General features: G+C 31.8%; 1 protein-coding gene across 1 annotated transcript in view; it reads left to right on the top strand.

The window, feature by feature from the left end:
• Positions 1–16,383, top strand: part of LOC148300070 (uncharacterized) — a gene marked incomplete at its 3' end in the record, with an annotated part of 44,474 nt that extends 28,091 nt beyond the window's left edge. The window contains exon 3 of the mRNA XM_088275317.1: positions 15,077–16,383. Coding sequence (XP_088131443.1) covers positions 15,684–16,383 — 700 coding nt within the window. The remainder of the gene's footprint in view (positions 1–15,076) is intronic.
• Between the last annotated feature and the right edge of the window lie 1,532 nt (positions 16,384–17,915).

Here is a 17,915-nt window from a genome sequence, read left to right as displayed (position 1 = left end):
CTATAAACCTTGTACATAATATGCAAGGTAAAAAATAAACGCAATTCCCATTTTTTTTTTAATAAAAATTTTCAATGGAAAATAAATCAAATTTCCTCTTAAAATTTTCAGTTTTTTTAAGGAGTTTTCATAAGCCGTCCCAATTATACTCCGGAATATGTCAATGTTTTGGTAGAACTAAAGACTGAAAAATGTCCCGATATTCAGCCGATAGAGATCGTGCTCTCCTGTCGTTGATTACATTGGAGGATTCCTGAAAGCCTTGAAATGAAATTTGATAACTGAAAACATATATTGTATCATAAATGTTCCTTTTGCTTAAATGACCTGGTTTGAAACTAAAAAAAACTTTCAAAAAATAAAAATTGTTTCAAAAAATTTTGGAAAGTATTTTTGAGGGCAAATTTTTCAAAATAAAAATGCGTATTTTATTAGGAAGACAAATATATCGATATTTTCGATCTTTTCATCAAAATATCCACGCTAGTTTCGCTAAAATTTCAAATTTTATTTCAAATTTAAACTTCCATATTTATATTCTTTATATTCTTCTTCATCTTTATATTCTTCTTCATCTCGTCAAAGATGAAGAAGAATATAAACCTGACGACCGTCATAGGCTGGTTTAAGTGATCACTTTTCACACGTGTAATCCAGATTTCCATATTCTTCTTCATCTTTGATGAGATGTCAAAAAATAATATGAAATATAACTTCCATAATTGGAAATAATAATCCAGATTTGTGAACAAGTATTTGGACACACTGAAAATGTTGTTTCAGCAAAAATAGACACATTTCATTTTTAATTTACTACAATGGATCAGTATTTTAAGCTTTATATTTTTGTATTTTTCCATTGTGATATTGGTATATTTATTTTCATACATTCGTCTATAGTGATCTTTTTGTTGTTGTTTTTATATACATTGTTTTTAAAATACCTGTAGACTTTCATATTTATTTAATCAAACATATATATGAGTTCATTGTTTTATTGAATGAGTATTTAAATTGTAAACATTTTATTAAACCCACTCACTTTTTCTTACAATATTTTCAAACGTTAATACTTTTTTTTTGAATACCCACAATTTACTGCATACAAAAACATCGCCAACAAGAAATTATTTTCTTTTCTTTCGGATGAATAAATAGAGCTTTGTCATATTAAAATTTATTATTTTATGCAGTGTGCAGTATTTTTTAAAACAAAGTTAACATAAAAATATGAAGAAATATAAGATACTTTTAGAAATTATTTCAAAATTTTAATTTCAAACGAAAAAATGTCTTTTACTCAAAGGATATTTTTTATAGGACAAACTCACGCTTTTCATTATTTTTTGCGAAAAATACAACGCATTCACCTTTTGCAAATATACAACTATTTTAACAATAGAATTTAAAATAGAGTTATATTTGAGTTATAATTATTTGTACATTTTATTAAAATCTCAACTTAGATGAAGAAGCATTTTAAATTCTGGATATTTACAGGGATTATGATCTGTCATAGGCTGGTAAAGTGATCACTATACACACGTGTAACATTCACTATTCTACTCATGATTTACGACCATGATACTCAATTTTTTTTGATCTGCTGCATGTATCATCAATCTCATGATACAGTACATATGAGTTCGCAAGAGCTATCTATATTGGAATAAGGATATTTATATCAAACAGAGAACCTTTTATTTGGATGTATACAAGATCCGAACACAGGATTATGTTTACATACTAGGAAGCGCCTGACAATGTTATTTACTATTTTGTATGCAGGTTATACGAGTACATAATTGGACCAGTCATTTTAATTTACAACATTTATTATGTTCCAATCTGGGTTTTCTCCATTAAGATTTGTGAACTTATACTTATACTTATTTTGACACTCAAAATGATGTAAATATAATTATTTGTTTAAGATTTTCATTTTATCCACCAATAAATAGAAGAAATCATGGTTTTTGAAAGAGATGAATGTAGATCTGAGTGTGAAATATTGGTAAATGGGGAGATTTTGGAACAGGTAGATGATTTCATATATTTGGGTAGTATGTTTTCTAGGGATGGAAAGATTGATAAAGACATAGAAAGGAGAGTGAATGCTGGGAACAGAGTGAATGGTGCACTAAAATCAGTTTTAGCAAATAAAAATCTATCAGCGGAAGCTAAACTGGCAGTACACAATGGAGTTCTGGTTCCAACCCTTATGTATGGAAGTGAAGCATGGAGTTGGCAAAAGAAGGATGAAAGCAGACTGAATGCAGTCGAAATGCGATCCCTCAGACGAATGTGTGGCAAAACGATGTTTGATAGATGTTCGAATGGTGAAATAAGGAAAGAATGTAAGGCTGAGATAAGCATTATCGATAAAATTAAGAAAGGTGTGTTGAGATGGTTTGGACATGTGGAGCGTATGAGTGAAGAAAGAACGGTTAAACAAATTTATGGGGCGAATGTAGTTGGAAAAAGAAGCAGAGGACGACCGAGGAAAACTTGGTACAATCAGGTATGTCAAATACTTGAAAGCGGCCGGGTCAGGAGTCGTAATAATCGTCGGGTATGTATGAGGAGATGCATGAATGTAGAAGAGGCAAAGAATGTTTGCAAAGACAGAGTGGTGTGGCGTTCGATTCTCTCTCCCTACCCCTGCGGGGAAGCGGCGTGATGGTTAGTTAGTTAGTTAGTTAGTTATAAATAGAAGAACTAAATTATATACATATAATTTTTTTACAAAGATGTTAATAATATTAGTATATAACCACTCACCGAGATTTTTATGTCCACCGGTTTCGAGACGTACCCGTCTCTTCATCAGGACAATCATTACCACAAATGCAAACAATACCACCCTTCACCACCATAGCACCATTTACGGTGGCGAAGAGACGGGTACGTCTCGAAACTGGTAGACATAAAAATCTCGGTGAGTGGTTGTATACTTACATTATTAACATTTTTGTAAAAAAATAAATAAGTTAAAATGTCCCGCAAATGCGAATTACTTATTCATTTCTCACAAAAAATTGCGCGTCCCTATGGATATAAGATATAACCCTAAATTGGCAATAAAAGCGATATTACAATTTTGTTGCATCGTGTTATTTTTAAGCCAAATAAAACGTGTATATATTCATTGTAGTATCATATGCACCATTGGGTGCAGATGGAAAAGCTTTTATCAATGTTTTTTTTTTAAATCTTAATTCCCATTATTTTAACGATTCGTTTAATGTTACAAATTTATTGAATTAAAAAATATGAAGATCGTATGTAGTAAAGTGGTTAAAGCGTTTATCTACCGTACTAAAGGTTTCGGGTTCAATTTTCAAACGGAGAGGAAACAAAATACATATTCACAATATTTTGAGTGTATCAAAATATTTGTTTACAAATTCTAGATAGGTTTCTACGTAGGAGTTATTTAAAAAATATATATATATATCTAGGCATTTACAGAACTTACGACCTGTCATAAAATGGTTTAAGTGATTACTTTATGCATGTGTAGCATTCAAAATTCTACTTATGCTTGACAACACTACTTACGTTTCGGGATTAATATTTTTAGACTGAAATCTTGCTATAGAGCGGATATAATCTCCTATATAGAGTGGAATCCAGATTTTTATAGACAAAAATTTGGACACACTCAAAACATTGTAAAGTAACAAAGTTAAAAAAAAAACTTAGTTATCTCAACCACAGATGGTGCCGAAGAAGTATCACGCGAATGATGTTTTCAATTGAAGTTTAAATATAACTCCCCAATTTTGAGTAGAGAGATGCCAATCATAGATAAAATGGTAAATGTTACATGTCTAAAAAGTGATAATTTAAACTAGTTTATGGCCCTGTAAATTCCCTTACACCGACATTCTTCTTTATCTTTGTTTAGAAATCAAGAAATCACGATAAAATTATGGTTTATTTTTTTACAATTATGCAGGGTGGCGCAAAATCAATCATCCTATCGGAAGACTTTATATTTTTTGCAAATGGGGTTGTACGTCAATTGTATTTGATATTTGTGAACTAGACAGCCGCAGTATATAAACAAATTTAAGTTGGCGTAAAATTAATCATTCAACTTTGTTTTTGATTAACATTTTGACTTAATAATGAAAATATATTTTGAGTAATGGTAATCTTTATTAGGACCTTTTTTTGCTGTTGAGTGGAAAAGATGATATCCGTGAAAAATTCGTAACAATTCGTGTGAGTCGTAACAATCGGCGGGTATATATGAGGAGATGCATGAACGTGGAAGAGGCGAAGAATGTTTGCAAGGACAGAGTGGTGTGGCGCTCTATTCTCACTGCCTACCCCTGCGGAGAAGCGGCGTGATGGTTAGTTAGTTAGTTAGTTAGATGATATCCGTCTTGCATCTGTCACCAGTGATGTTATACGTTTGTGCCCGTTTTATTAATTTCTTTGTATACTGCAGCCGTTTAATTGACAAAAATCAAATATGATTGACATATGACGCCATTTGTAAAAATTATAACATCTTCTGATATGGTGATTAATTTTGCGCCACCCTTTATGTTATTAATTTAATATTATCCCGGAAGCCCAGGATTAATCATCTTCCTTCCATGTTAATAACGATCAAGATAACATTGCGTCGAAATGATGCAGTGCCCTTTGCACCATTTCGTACCCTATGATATAGATAATGGTAAGAAAGCAGAAGAAAACGATAAAATAACAACAATTTAAAGCAAAATGAAAATTTCAACTCCATTGTTGATTAAAAGTAACCATTATCTTTGTTCTATAATAAATAATAAATTCCGACGAATTGTGAATCGTTTTCTTATTACAATCTAAATTTGAATTCATAATTGGGTTTCTCGAATTAATATTTGAGTAGGTTTCATTTCAAATCTGGTATCATCACTACGTTAATTTTACTTGAAATTCAAACGAGAGATGCTGCTACAATAATTCACGTCAATTATCTCATTCGTCAAAAGTTCACCCATTATAATTAACACGGGCACTTAATGAAATAAGATTTTTAAGTAAATATTATCTTTTTAAGGTAAATTTTTCCTATTCAAATAATAAACCTTTATTATTTGTTATATTTTTTAACTGAATCGCCAATTGAATTTGTTCTACTCGCATTTGATGGATTATGGTTTCTTCGTAACAGTAAAATGAAAGGTTTATTCAAACAAAAAATACTTATTTTTTCTTATATTTTTTAAGCTAAATCGTCAGTTGAATTTGTTATACTCGTAAATATTTAGGTTGGGTTGAAATTCTACGGTAACAGTAAAATTAAAGGTTTATTAAAACAAAAAACATTTTTAACTTACTTTTCTTAACCAAATCAAGTTTTTTAGTTAATTAGATTTCTTTTACTGGTAAATATTTGGTCTGGGTTAAAGTTTGGGGGTAAAAGTACAATTTTATGTTTATTTAAACAAACAAAAAACATTGATTTTTGTTATATATTTAGCTAAATTGTCAATTGCATTTGTTATACTTGTAAGTATTTAGGTTGGGTTGAAATTCTTCGGTAACAGTAAAATTTAAGTTTTTTTAAAAAAATGTTTTTTTAGCTAAATCAAGTTTTTTAGTCAATATATTTCTTATACTCGTAAATATTTGGTCCGGGTTGTAGTTTGGGGGTAATAGTAAAATTTTAGGTTTATTCAAACAAACAAAAAATATTAAATTTTGTTTTATATTATATTTAGCTAAATTGTCAATTGAATTTGTTATAGTCATTAATATTTGCGCTGGGTTTTAGTTCACGGTAGCAGTAAAATTAAAACTCTAGGCAAACAAAATCTTTTCTTTGTTATATTAAATATTTTTTCAAGGAATACTCCTTTCATATTACTTTTCGACATCTCATCAAAGATGAAGAAGAATATGGAAGTCTGGGCATTTACGGGGCTGACGACCGTCATAGGCTGGTTCAAGTGATCACATTACACACGTGTAACATTCAGGTCTAACATGTGAGGTCTGAATCCTGGATTATAATCACATACATGAGAAACGCCAGAAAATATCATTTTTATTTTTATTATTATAGCTTATAATTTGACCAGTTAATTTATTTACAACATTTTGAGTGTGTCCAAATACTTGTTCACAAATCTGAAAAATAACTCATTTAATTGGAGATAATCCAGATTTGTGGACAAGTATTTAGCCACACTGAAAATGTTGTAAATACTCCTTTATCAATTTTTATATACTTTCATTGAATCGTCACATAAATTAGTGACTGAAAAAAAAATGTTTCTTTGAACCCCTGTTTTTCCTTTAATATCATAAATCTTGTACATAGTACTTTATATCTATAAAGGAAAAGACTTCAAAATAAATATGTCAGAGTTTGCTTTATTTTGTCAGTAAAATCTATCAGCCTTTAAATGATTCCAGTACTAACACATTTATCACTTACAGCCTACGGGTGACCTTTTCACTCCGCACTAACTATCCTTTTTAAGGCTTACTTTAGAAGGAAAGTAAACAACTTGGAAAAAGTACGAAATAATATTTTCTTGAAGTTCGCTGATGGTAAACAGTTTTCTTCTAAGATAAATATTGATCCCTTGCCGTACAAAAAAAGTTTGTAGAAAGATATTGCTTTTTATAAAAATAAACCCACGACTTCATTAATTTTAAAATATTTTATTTAAAAGAAATAGTAGTTTATAATTTAAAGCAGTCATATTAAATCTACTTCAATCAACCCATCAGGCTTTGCTTTCTATAAGATATTACAAATGGAGCATGAACATTACCCCCAAAAATGTTTTTGATATCCGTTAAAGTGCACGATAACAGATAATAAGCTTATTTATTTTTTTACAAAAATTTTAGTAATATTAGTATATAACCACTCATCGAGATTTTTATCCCGGTTAAAATCTCCTTGAGTGATTATATACAAATATTAAAACATTAAAAAAAATAAGTAAAAATGACTTACCACAAAGTAAATGCTTTAAATATTAATAATACTTAGAATAAGATAATAAGCTCTTTTAATGCCCAGACAATAATATTGCTGAATTTTAGTATGGGATAAATACTGAAACATCTTTTAATTATAAACAACTTTGTAAGGTTTAAACTTTTATCAGTATTTATTTTTATTTACGGACATTTAATATAAGTAAGCTTTATACTTCACAAAATTCTCAACCGAAAGCTCTACCGTCTTTCGAAATTCCAAATCTATAAAAAAATAAGTTGCATTTGAAAGGAATCAGATCAAATTTAAAAAATCACATAAGCCAGCCAGTTTGTAAGGCTAAAGATGTTTAGACTTTCATCTTCACTCGTCTAAAAACGATAGATGTTTCATCTTAAATTGATACACCTAGTGTTTTGACCAATATCACAAGTCTATGAAGTTAAAAAATAAAATTAATTATATCTTCTATGTTATTATATATCATGTTGACAATATTAACAATATTTCGAGTACCATAACTTACTAGAAAAATAAGAAAAAAACATTGTGATACGCAAATTAAATCTGAATTATTACATTATCTTAAAAAAAGCTTTATTTTGAAATCAGTTTAAAAAATCAGTAATTATATTTATACTTCAATTGAACCACGTGCTGTTTATTCGGCACCATCTATTGTTAGCCTTAACAATGTTTGCTTTATATCTACATTTTGCCGTTGATGCAAGAGCCTTAAAGTAAATAAATACATTTTTAATTTAAGTTTTACTTATTATTTTTGACATCTCATCAAAGATGAAGAAGAATATGGAAGTCTGGGCATTTACGGGGCTGACGACCATCATAGGCTTAGTAAAAAGCTTCTTTACATCTCACCAATAGATGTCTCTAGTGAAGTTCTAGTGATTCAAGAACAAGGTTTCTAAATTGGTTCATATACATATATATAGAACTTCCGAGAATTTGAGTGATGTGGTTGTCAATAATGGGTAGAATTGGTGAATGTTACACGTGTGTAAAGTGATCACTTAAACCAGCCTATGACGGTCGTCAGCCCCGTAAATGCCCAGACTTCCATATTCTTCTTCATCTTCATCTTCATCTGACGCAGTGTTATCTTGACAAGGTGATGTACCAAGTAAAACTTAAACTAAAAATGGATAAATTTTACCACAAAGTAATTGCCGAATCAGTCAATGAAATTAAATAAATACCGTTTACCCATCCTATTTTTTTCCGAACATATATCGTGTTTTTTTTTTACCCTATCGGATTATTGTAACGAGATTGAAGGCTTCGTACGTAAGAAAAGAAGGGGCGAGAAAAGGTTCGGTCGAGCTCGCGTCCCTTCGTGTGGTTCGATATTAGGGGTTACGTGGAATGGTTTGGGCCGCTCTGCTAAAAATAGAAGCCACCGGTGTTTAGTTTAGCCAAGCTAAACTCGCAACTGCTCAACAAGTGGAGAAACTCACCTGCCTACCAACTACTGCTACAGGGGTGGAACAAAGTTGCTTTTCGGAAAATATAAGAAATATTAAATTTATATTTATATATTCATATTTAAAAAAACTTGGCACGACCAGGTATGCCAAATACTTGAAAGTGGTCAGGTTAGGAGTCGAAACAATCGGCGGGTATGTATGATGACGTATATATATATATATATATATATATATATATATATATATATATATATATATATATATATATATATATATATATATATATATATATATATATATATATATATATATATATATATATATATATATATATATATATATATATATATATATATATATATATATATATATATATATATATATATATATATATATATATATATATATATATATATATATATATATATATATATATATATATATATATATATATATTATAAAATACCTAAGAATATATTTTATTTGTCCGCCTCCGTAGTGTAACGGTCAGCACGCTCGGCTACCGTTCTGGAGGTCCCGGGTTCGATTCCCAGGGGGGGTCAAATAAATATAAGTGATTTTTTCACTGTAATATTTATTCAATATTACCCTGGACTGGTACCCGAAGCGGAGGGCTGATCACCTTTCCTTAGCGTGTAAACGATCAAGATAACACTGTGTTCATATGAAGCATTGCCCTATGCACCATTGGGGTGCGGATGAGGGATTTATTATTATTATATTTATGAAATTTTTTGCCGACCATCACAATTGTGACAGTCAGTAAGGCAGATCGCGCAAATCTACCTCCAGACGTCGCATGCGTCGCACTGGGAAAAACAAGAGACGTCAGATGAAAAGAATGGTGTTTGGTGAAAGTGTCATATTATATGTGAATTATAAAAGGTTATTTTATAATAAACATTTGATGTCGTTTCTTTAATTACAAAGCAACACATTGTTCATTTTATTATTTCATACCCTTGAGATTTTACGATTTTCAATACATTTTGCATCATTTTCAAATACGGAAATTCCACCTGTAAGACCTCAAGCGATGGCGTGTCTACTGATAGTCCACGTCACAAGAGACGGATAACGAAAAAGACAGGTCTGAGGACCTATAATAAGGAAGAAGAGAAAGAAGAAAAAGAAGAGGAAGAAGAGGAAGAAGAGGAAGAAGCCAAAGAAGATTTTTTTAAAAATAATTTTCAAGAAGATAAAATATTTTTTTCTGAAAAAAGATGACGAAAATTCAGAATCATCGTGTAGCTGCCTTCATTAGTTGGGGTAGAAATACGTTTGAGCTGAAGCCTAAAGTGTCGCACTGGTTTATTTATTCAAACGTTTCCATGCATAGACCAATCAACTGGTATTTTAGGCAACATATCATGTTTACTTACAAGTATACATTACCAATCGTTTCAACCCCCTCATCGTTAAAACTCAAACGGATATAGTTTTTTTTTCGTTACAATTTCCCTTCGTAAACTAGATGCTCAGAATTTTTGTCATATAATTATATCGATGTTTTAATTTTATTCTCAAGTTCCATGTTAAAGGTTAAAAATAATTTAAAAAAAAAAAAAAAATATATATATATATATATATATATATATATATATATATATATATATATATATATATATATATATATATATATATATATATATATATTTATATATATATATATATATATATGTATATATATATATATATGTATATATATATATATATATATATATATATATATATATATATATATATATATATATATATATATATATATATATATATATATATATATATATATATATATATATATATATATATATATATATATATATATATATATATATATATATATATATATATATATATATATTTTATAATATTTCACTCCCGTAATATTTGGATATATACTCGTTTATATCCACTCCTGTGGTAAGCACGTTTGACTTTTGTTTTGCACAATATTTCTGAGGCATCCTGTTATTTATACGGTTTTTTGGTCCCATCAGATTGCTTAAGCATTGAATATAAAACTTTTAAATCGTCGATTTTGTCTTGGTAACAAATTAAATATCATACCTTAGTATTTTACATTACCAATGTTTATAAAATGATGAAACACAAGAAATAGTGTTTTATGTTTAAAAGTAGTATAAATCTTTTTTTGAAAAGAGAAATATTCGTGTTTTTATTATTTACATAAATATTTAAATTACTTACTATTTCTGTGAGCCTAAACGGCTTCTTATTAGAAATAGGTATGAAATTGTTGTAAAGAGGGTTCAAACCGAGAGAGAGAACAGCTAGACGCACCAACGAGTCCATTTGCAAGGAACGACGCTTAGATGGCTTGACTCTGGCCAATGTCTGTACACGACGGATTCTCCAGTTTTTTGGTCACGTTGCGCGTGTAATGAGGATAACCTGGAACGACCGATTGTGATCAGTAGCCTGGAGGAGAAGAGAGGGAGAGGAAGATCCCCACACGATGGACTCAAGTTAAGACATTAGCAGGCACCTCGGTGGGTGGAGCGCTACGTGCAGCGCAGTCAAGGGGTAACTGGAGAAGAGTCATTGCTTTCACAAGGGTGACAACCCTAGTAGTAAGGACTAAGATGGAGAAGAAAAAGATTTTTTAAATTTATTTTTCCGTCCGTATACAACGTAAAATTCTCGGTTTCTGATTTTTTTGCAAATATTTTATTTCACCGTATGCAGCAGCAAATAGACGGGTATTTTTTTCTTTTTCTTAAATGATTATTATAATGCAGAATGGAGAATGTTATCTCGTAATCGAAATAATAAAAAAAATGGTTTTAGAATTTGACAATAAATAGCGGCATGAGCAAGCACATTGACGTATGTACGACGCGGAACTTAGAATGAAAAAAAACTGGACAAGGAATTAGAACTTTCAAACTTTATTACACTGATTACCAGGGTTTTTTTTTAAACAAAAAAGATCCCGGAACTTACTTCATTTTAAGCTTTTTACTAAAGAAAAATATTTTCAAATATTATTTAAATATTCACAACAATACCGTATTTCATCATTTTGACAAATTAAATAAATATATATTGGAATTACGTGAACGCAAACATTGTTTCGTCTGATTTTGAAAATTAAAAAAAAAAAACATTTATCCGTTTAAAAAGGCGCCAGAACACCGTTACATGAAAAAAAGCTCTGCTGATTTTTATATCAATTTATTTTGTTCCAAATCAACTAAAAACTGTCAATTGAAATATCAGTTCCACAATGTAAAAGCTGCAAATATTGATTGCATAAATAATAAAGTGTTTGTAAATCGTGAATGATTAATTCACATTTCTGTGCCTTAATGAGGGGCGCACAAACGGGCTCGGAATATTGTCGTAAATTCACGGTTTTGGTCACAAAGCAATGCCTGCGTGAACAAAGCGAGTATTTAGACGTGTCTATAAATAGCCCGGCTTTTACCTTTTCTACCCCTTTCAACCTGTATACAGTGCCTACATGATGTTTGTAGGGATGGGGCTTTGAGGAGAGATTGTTCAACTTTGGATCGCGATAATAACACGCTAAAAATTCAAATTAAACTGTTATTCTTTCGCGTGAAAAAGAAATGAAATTTCATGGTAAAAGTTACAAAATTTTAATGGAAAAATAAAACCAACATTGATAAAAATATGTCAATTATTGCAGAGACCCACCAAGCCACCTTGTGTATCTTGTCGGTGGAGTTCTTTTTACATACGTTTTTTGTAATTGTTTTTATCTATTTTAACCTAATTAACACACAAAAAATAAATAAATAAAACTATTCTACAATTTTCGTAGACTAAACTGTTGATCATTTACCAATTCCTTTATTTTGCCTTTGCTTCATATTTTATTTTGACCTCTTGAACCTCCGTCGGCAACAAATTAAAAAGGTTTGGAACGATACTCTATGTTGAAGTATTCTACTCCTATATTTATTGTCAATTCTTGGGACAATCAAACCTTCGTTGTGGGTAAATCGTGTATCATGGTTGTGGATTTTTATATTTTTTCTATGTAGTTCGTTGTTCAACGATGATACTCATCCACAAAATTCAACGTACCGGAACTTACTTACGCTAATAAATCAAATTTGTAACATCTCTTTCATTGTATATTTGACTGGGTATATTTTTTTAATTATGGAAAATTTTGAACCATTTTCACGTTTGTTTTATTGAGATTGTTAATAACGTGAAGGCAAAATGATCGGTCCTCCGCTTCAAATTCCAGTTTAAGGTGATATTAATCAAATATTAGAAAACAAGCTTTCATTTATTTTATCCTCCTTGGGAATCGAATTAATGACACCTGGTATGGTAGCTAAACATGTTAACTACCAAAGTATTAGGCGGATGAACTATATTTTATATTTTATGTAAACGATAAAATTACTTTACTATACAGAGATGGGTATGATAGAAAAAAATAAGGTCGTTTAGTAGTTCAACCAAATCATTCAGAAATTTAAATACGCCTGTTTCAAAAGCCTAAGTGACAGGAGACCATAAGTGACTAGATGAGTTGAAGTTGAGAAACTTAGGAGTTGTATCAAGGAGATGCGTATTGAGAAATGGAAGGTAGCAGTAGTAGCATATTTTATGATTTCGATATTCCTTTATCAGTTCATAATTTTCAGTAAAACTACTTAATATTCTTAAAGACAGTAAAACTAAGATACTTATCAGCACTGTGATATATTGATATTTGGCAACAAAGCATCTGTGTCAATTTATTTTCAAGTCGTAAACTTTTTTCTTTTTTTTTCAATTCATAAAATTCCAGGTTGTATTTTTAAAAATGTAAAACGACTTTCAGTAGACTGGGACGTCAAAAGTTTTTATTTATTTTATTTCTAACTTGCGAAAGAACAGAAGTAAAGCTCAAACAAAAAGAATAAAGTTTTAGTTTCCCTGAGCGTGTCTTAAGGCTGAACAGTGTTTGCAGGCCGGTCACGAAGTGGCGGTGTAAATATAATACAAAATGGCAAACTACGCATCACCCCCCTACGATAGGGTGAACTTACTTTCATAAGATGTTTTCTCTTCGCAAGAAAGGATAATATAGTGTACGTGTAAATTCCTCCCTAAATAATTAAATTATAGTCCTCGTTTGCGTGTTTTCTGTTTGTTAGAACTACTTTTAACCTAAAAACTGTGGTAATAGTGAATTACATCGTATAATCTCGATAATCTATTGGTATCTTTACACATCAGCTATGTTTTAACCGTTTCTCCTCGTCCGAACTAATTTCCCTCGAGTAATAAAACAATTAGTGCTTGAAGTTACGTAATATACGTATAAACAAGTATTAAATTTATTTCTTCAATTTTCACAACCTTTAAGGATTTGATAGCATTTCTCTAAATAAGTACAACAACTCAATATGATTTGAAACTTTTTCTTAATTTAATAAGCGTCATTTTAAAATGACATAGGGCCAGAAAAGGTAGCTACGTAGTTAGAGAAGTTTGGTTGCCACTCATAGGTAGAATGGTGAAATAGTATTCCAAATATTACGCCCTGTAAATACTTAGACTCCCATTTTCTTCTTCATCTATATTGATATGGTATTATTCATCTTTATTCAATACATTATTATTCATGTTTATTCTCAACCTTGAGGTAATATTTCCTCGAATGAATGTTTGAATGAATGAACGCATGAATGATTATTCCATGGTCGGGTATAAATTATATTTTATATTTTACCGTTGTGTCTGTGGTGGTGGGTAATGGTAAGAACAGATGATTTCCGGTCTGGGTTGAATTGCTGCATCCAATATCCGGTCGGACAAAGGAAGTAGCTAGTAGGAAGGACTCTATCTCGACTTGTTGAGATGTTGGCTTCTTGCCCAAACGCAGTTTTAACCTTCAGCGTTAGTTGGTCCAGCGGTCACTTCGTCCCTGGAATGTACTGTTTCTTTTATTCCTTCGCCATTTAATTTCGCTTTGTTCGGTTTATTTTTCGCAACAATCCTTGTGTTGGTATTTATGTCGCTTTCACAATTAAACATCCACTCCCACGTTATTTTATCGCCACAGAGAGGGAATTTCTTTCACTTTTCTGAAACATTTAGCTGAAATTCTCGAAACAAAGTAACGTTAAATGTGTACAAAATTTCGTTTGTTTTTCGGATATTGTTATATTCTTATTAACATATATCAATGAAAAGATGTCATTAATTTTGAAAAGTTTTCTTCAAAAATATTTAGAAGAACCAGTGGAATATTTTTTTCTATTTTATTTGAGTTTCACTTGGTAAATACCCTCTATTTCTAAAATTTGTTGCTACACGTTTTTCGATGCATTCTAAGTACTTCATTTTAAAACATATACATATATTACGGTGTTTGAAAATGATGCGGAATGCCTTGAAACACGTTGGATTTTAAGAAAACTGGTATTTACCAAGTTATAATAGAATTGAAAATGGATTGTTAAGCAATCACTAGGCCCTCAGGGTTACATACCCAGGCTGTATCGTTGTAATATTATACTGAAAAAATGTATTTTCTTTGATGTAAATTTTGTATTAAGTTATATTTAGTGGATAATTTTAGTTGACAACTATTACACTTATTCCAATATTTTATTGTAATCTTACTATTTTATAACATTGTTATTCTTATTTTCAGGTCCCGTGTAATCGGATTCCTTCAAGAAATAAATTATTTTCCCAAAACGAAGATTTTCCAATAAATTAAACATCTAAAAATATCAAAAGTTTAGCAATATAATCTCGTAAAAGATAATAAAACGATACTCCAGAATACAATAGTGACCGTAAAACGACACTAAAGCGTCTATAATAAGGTCCAGGTAATTAAAACTACCCCAGTGTTCGTATATCTTCCGAGGATATAAAATTTCGCGTTAAAACTTGACATAAAAATAAGTTCTTTACTCCGCGCGAAGTGACGTGTACGGTGTTCGGTTAAATACGTTCGCTATCTCGGAACATGGATTGTCGACGGGAGAAGGCTTAAGATCAGAGGTGTTTCGTAATTCCGAGGAGCTTTTATTCTTTCTCGTTCTTTCGGTAAACTTTCGTCAAAGTCCCTAAGAAGGGCAACATGATCGCTTTCAACGGCACTTAACGCGAGTCCTAAGATTAGGAGAAAGAATGTCGCTTCGTACGTGCGGAGTGCAATGAAAGCGCGTCGCCTGTAGTTCGAACAATAGAAGAAACCCCACCGCGTGTACTCGAACAAAGACTCGTAGTAAATATTGACATTGAACACGATGATGTGGAGTAGAATAGAGCTGAGGACGGCGGCCGTCGTGGGGCTCGTGCTGGCCATGGCCCGCGTGGCGTGCGGCGAGTCGGCGGGGCACCTCGTCCGGAACGCGCACCGACGCGCGCCGGCCGATCGCTGGCTGCTGTACGAGGGCTCGCACATGCTGGACCCCGTGCCCCCTCCGTCGCCCTTCTCGCACTTCCGCGACGACAAGTACGACCACTTCACCTTCCGCGTGGACGAGCTGCCCTCGCACGAGAACGGCTACGCGGCCGAGCGCCTGCAGGACATCGGGCTGCAGAGCCTCTTCGGTCCGCCCAACCCCGACGACGACATCTCCAAGCTAGACGAGCTCACCACCAAGAAACGCTACACCAAAAAAAGCAACATAAAAAACGGAGACAAAATCAAAGCCAAGAGCGATAAACGCAACGACCCGACGACCAACAACGAGATACCTTGGAAGAAGAGCTTGGGAGAGTCTATCTCTCGAGATTACCCCTGGAACAGGAGCGGAGACTCGTGGGGAGGTAAGGGAGGAGGGATCACCAAGTTACGGAGGGCTGGTGCGATGGGCGCCGCGGGAGGAGGAGGCTGGAGCAAGAGGGGGGTGAACTCGCCGCCGCAGCTGCCCGCGGGCCTGGCCAGCCAGCTCATGCTGCGGAGCGTCAGAGGGAACAGGCAGTACGACGTGCCTCAGATCGGTAAGTCCTTTTTATGTCACTTTCTTCTCATCGTTATATTACCGATCGGCAAGTTCTTTTTCGTCACTTTCTTTTCATCGTTATATTACCAATCGGTATGCTATTTTTCATCACTTTCTTTTCATCGTTATATTACCAATCGGTAAGTTCTTTTTCGTCACTTTCTTTTCATCGTTTTATTACCGATCGGCAAGTTCTTTTTCGTCACTTTCTTTTCATCGTTATATTACCAATCGGTATGTTCTTTTTCATCACTTTCTTTTCATCGTTATATTATCAATCGATAAGTTCTTTTACGCCACTTTCTTTTCATCATTTTATTACCAATCAAAAAACTATTTTTACTTCACATTCTTTTCACCGTTCCATTACCGATCGGTAAGATCTTTTGACGTCGTTTTCTTTTCATCAGTACATTACCGATCGGTAAATTCTTTTCGCGTTATTTTCTTTTCATCGTTACAAAATCGATGGGTTATTTCTTTTAACATATATTTTTTCTTAAATTTTTTTCACAAATATTTTGTGGAAAATTTTATAGATTTTAAAAAATAAAAATAAATTTACTTTTCTAAACTACTTTTTTATAAGTACATTTTTTCTCCAACCGGTATTAACAAAAACGTTGTCATGATCGTTATTGTCGAAACCGGTTGGAGAAAAAGTGTACCAATAAAAAAATGGTTAAAAACAAAGTTGTTTTATTGTATAAAATCTTTTGACATCACTTTCTTTTCATCGTTACATTAACAAAATCTAATTACTTTCATTAAATAATGATTAAAGCTTCTAAAAATAAACCCTTTTCGTCTTTATTTGATCGCGACTAAATGAGGTCGAGTAAACCTGAAAGCACTACTCAAACATTTTCATAATACCTCTCTGAAAGGGATCTTTAAACTCTAAGTCTATTACCACAGATTTCTAGTTCATTATAATTTATTTGAAATCCGATTTGAATTTACTTTTCCTTACATTTTTGCCTTAAATCTTAAATGAGTATCTACCCCAAAAGGCGACCCATCATTTTTTCGCGTCTATAAATGTTTATTACTCTTTAACATCAAACAAAATTTTTTAAGCCTTATTTCATTTATTCGTTTCGACGTCACGATTAAAAGTAATATTAACGATGATATTTTACATTAAAATAAATTATTTATTTATGTCATTAATATATTGTTGATTCCAATACATGACATAAAACGCGTATTTGTTTTTATGGAAATTAAGAAAATGAATATGTCTTGAAGCACTATTAATAAAATAAGCACTAAAATCTTATTGAACATACATGAAAATAAAAATAATACTGTTAAGGTAGAATTTATTTTTTCGGTCTGGATATTTAGACAACATATTTTGTGGGACGCCGTATATTAAATAAATTAACAAGCCTTACAATAACAGAGAGAGAGGAAGAAAGAGAGAGAAAGAGAGAGAGAGAGAGAGAGAGAGAGTGAAAGAGAGAGAGAGAGAGAGAGAGAGAGAGAGAGAGCGAAAGAGAAGAATAGCAAACTTAACCATATATT

The sequence above is a fragment of the Brachycentrus maculatus genome, unplaced genomic scaffold (assembly GCF_059751285.1).
Source record: "Brachycentrus maculatus isolate JH-2025_06_01 unplaced genomic scaffold, ASM5975128v1 h1tg000841l, whole genome shotgun sequence".
In the NCBI taxonomy this organism is placed as follows: domain Eukaryota; kingdom Metazoa; phylum Arthropoda; class Insecta; order Trichoptera; family Brachycentridae; genus Brachycentrus; species Brachycentrus maculatus.
Note: the sequence above shows the minus strand (reverse complement) of the source record. Positions and strands in the feature narration are given on the sequence as shown.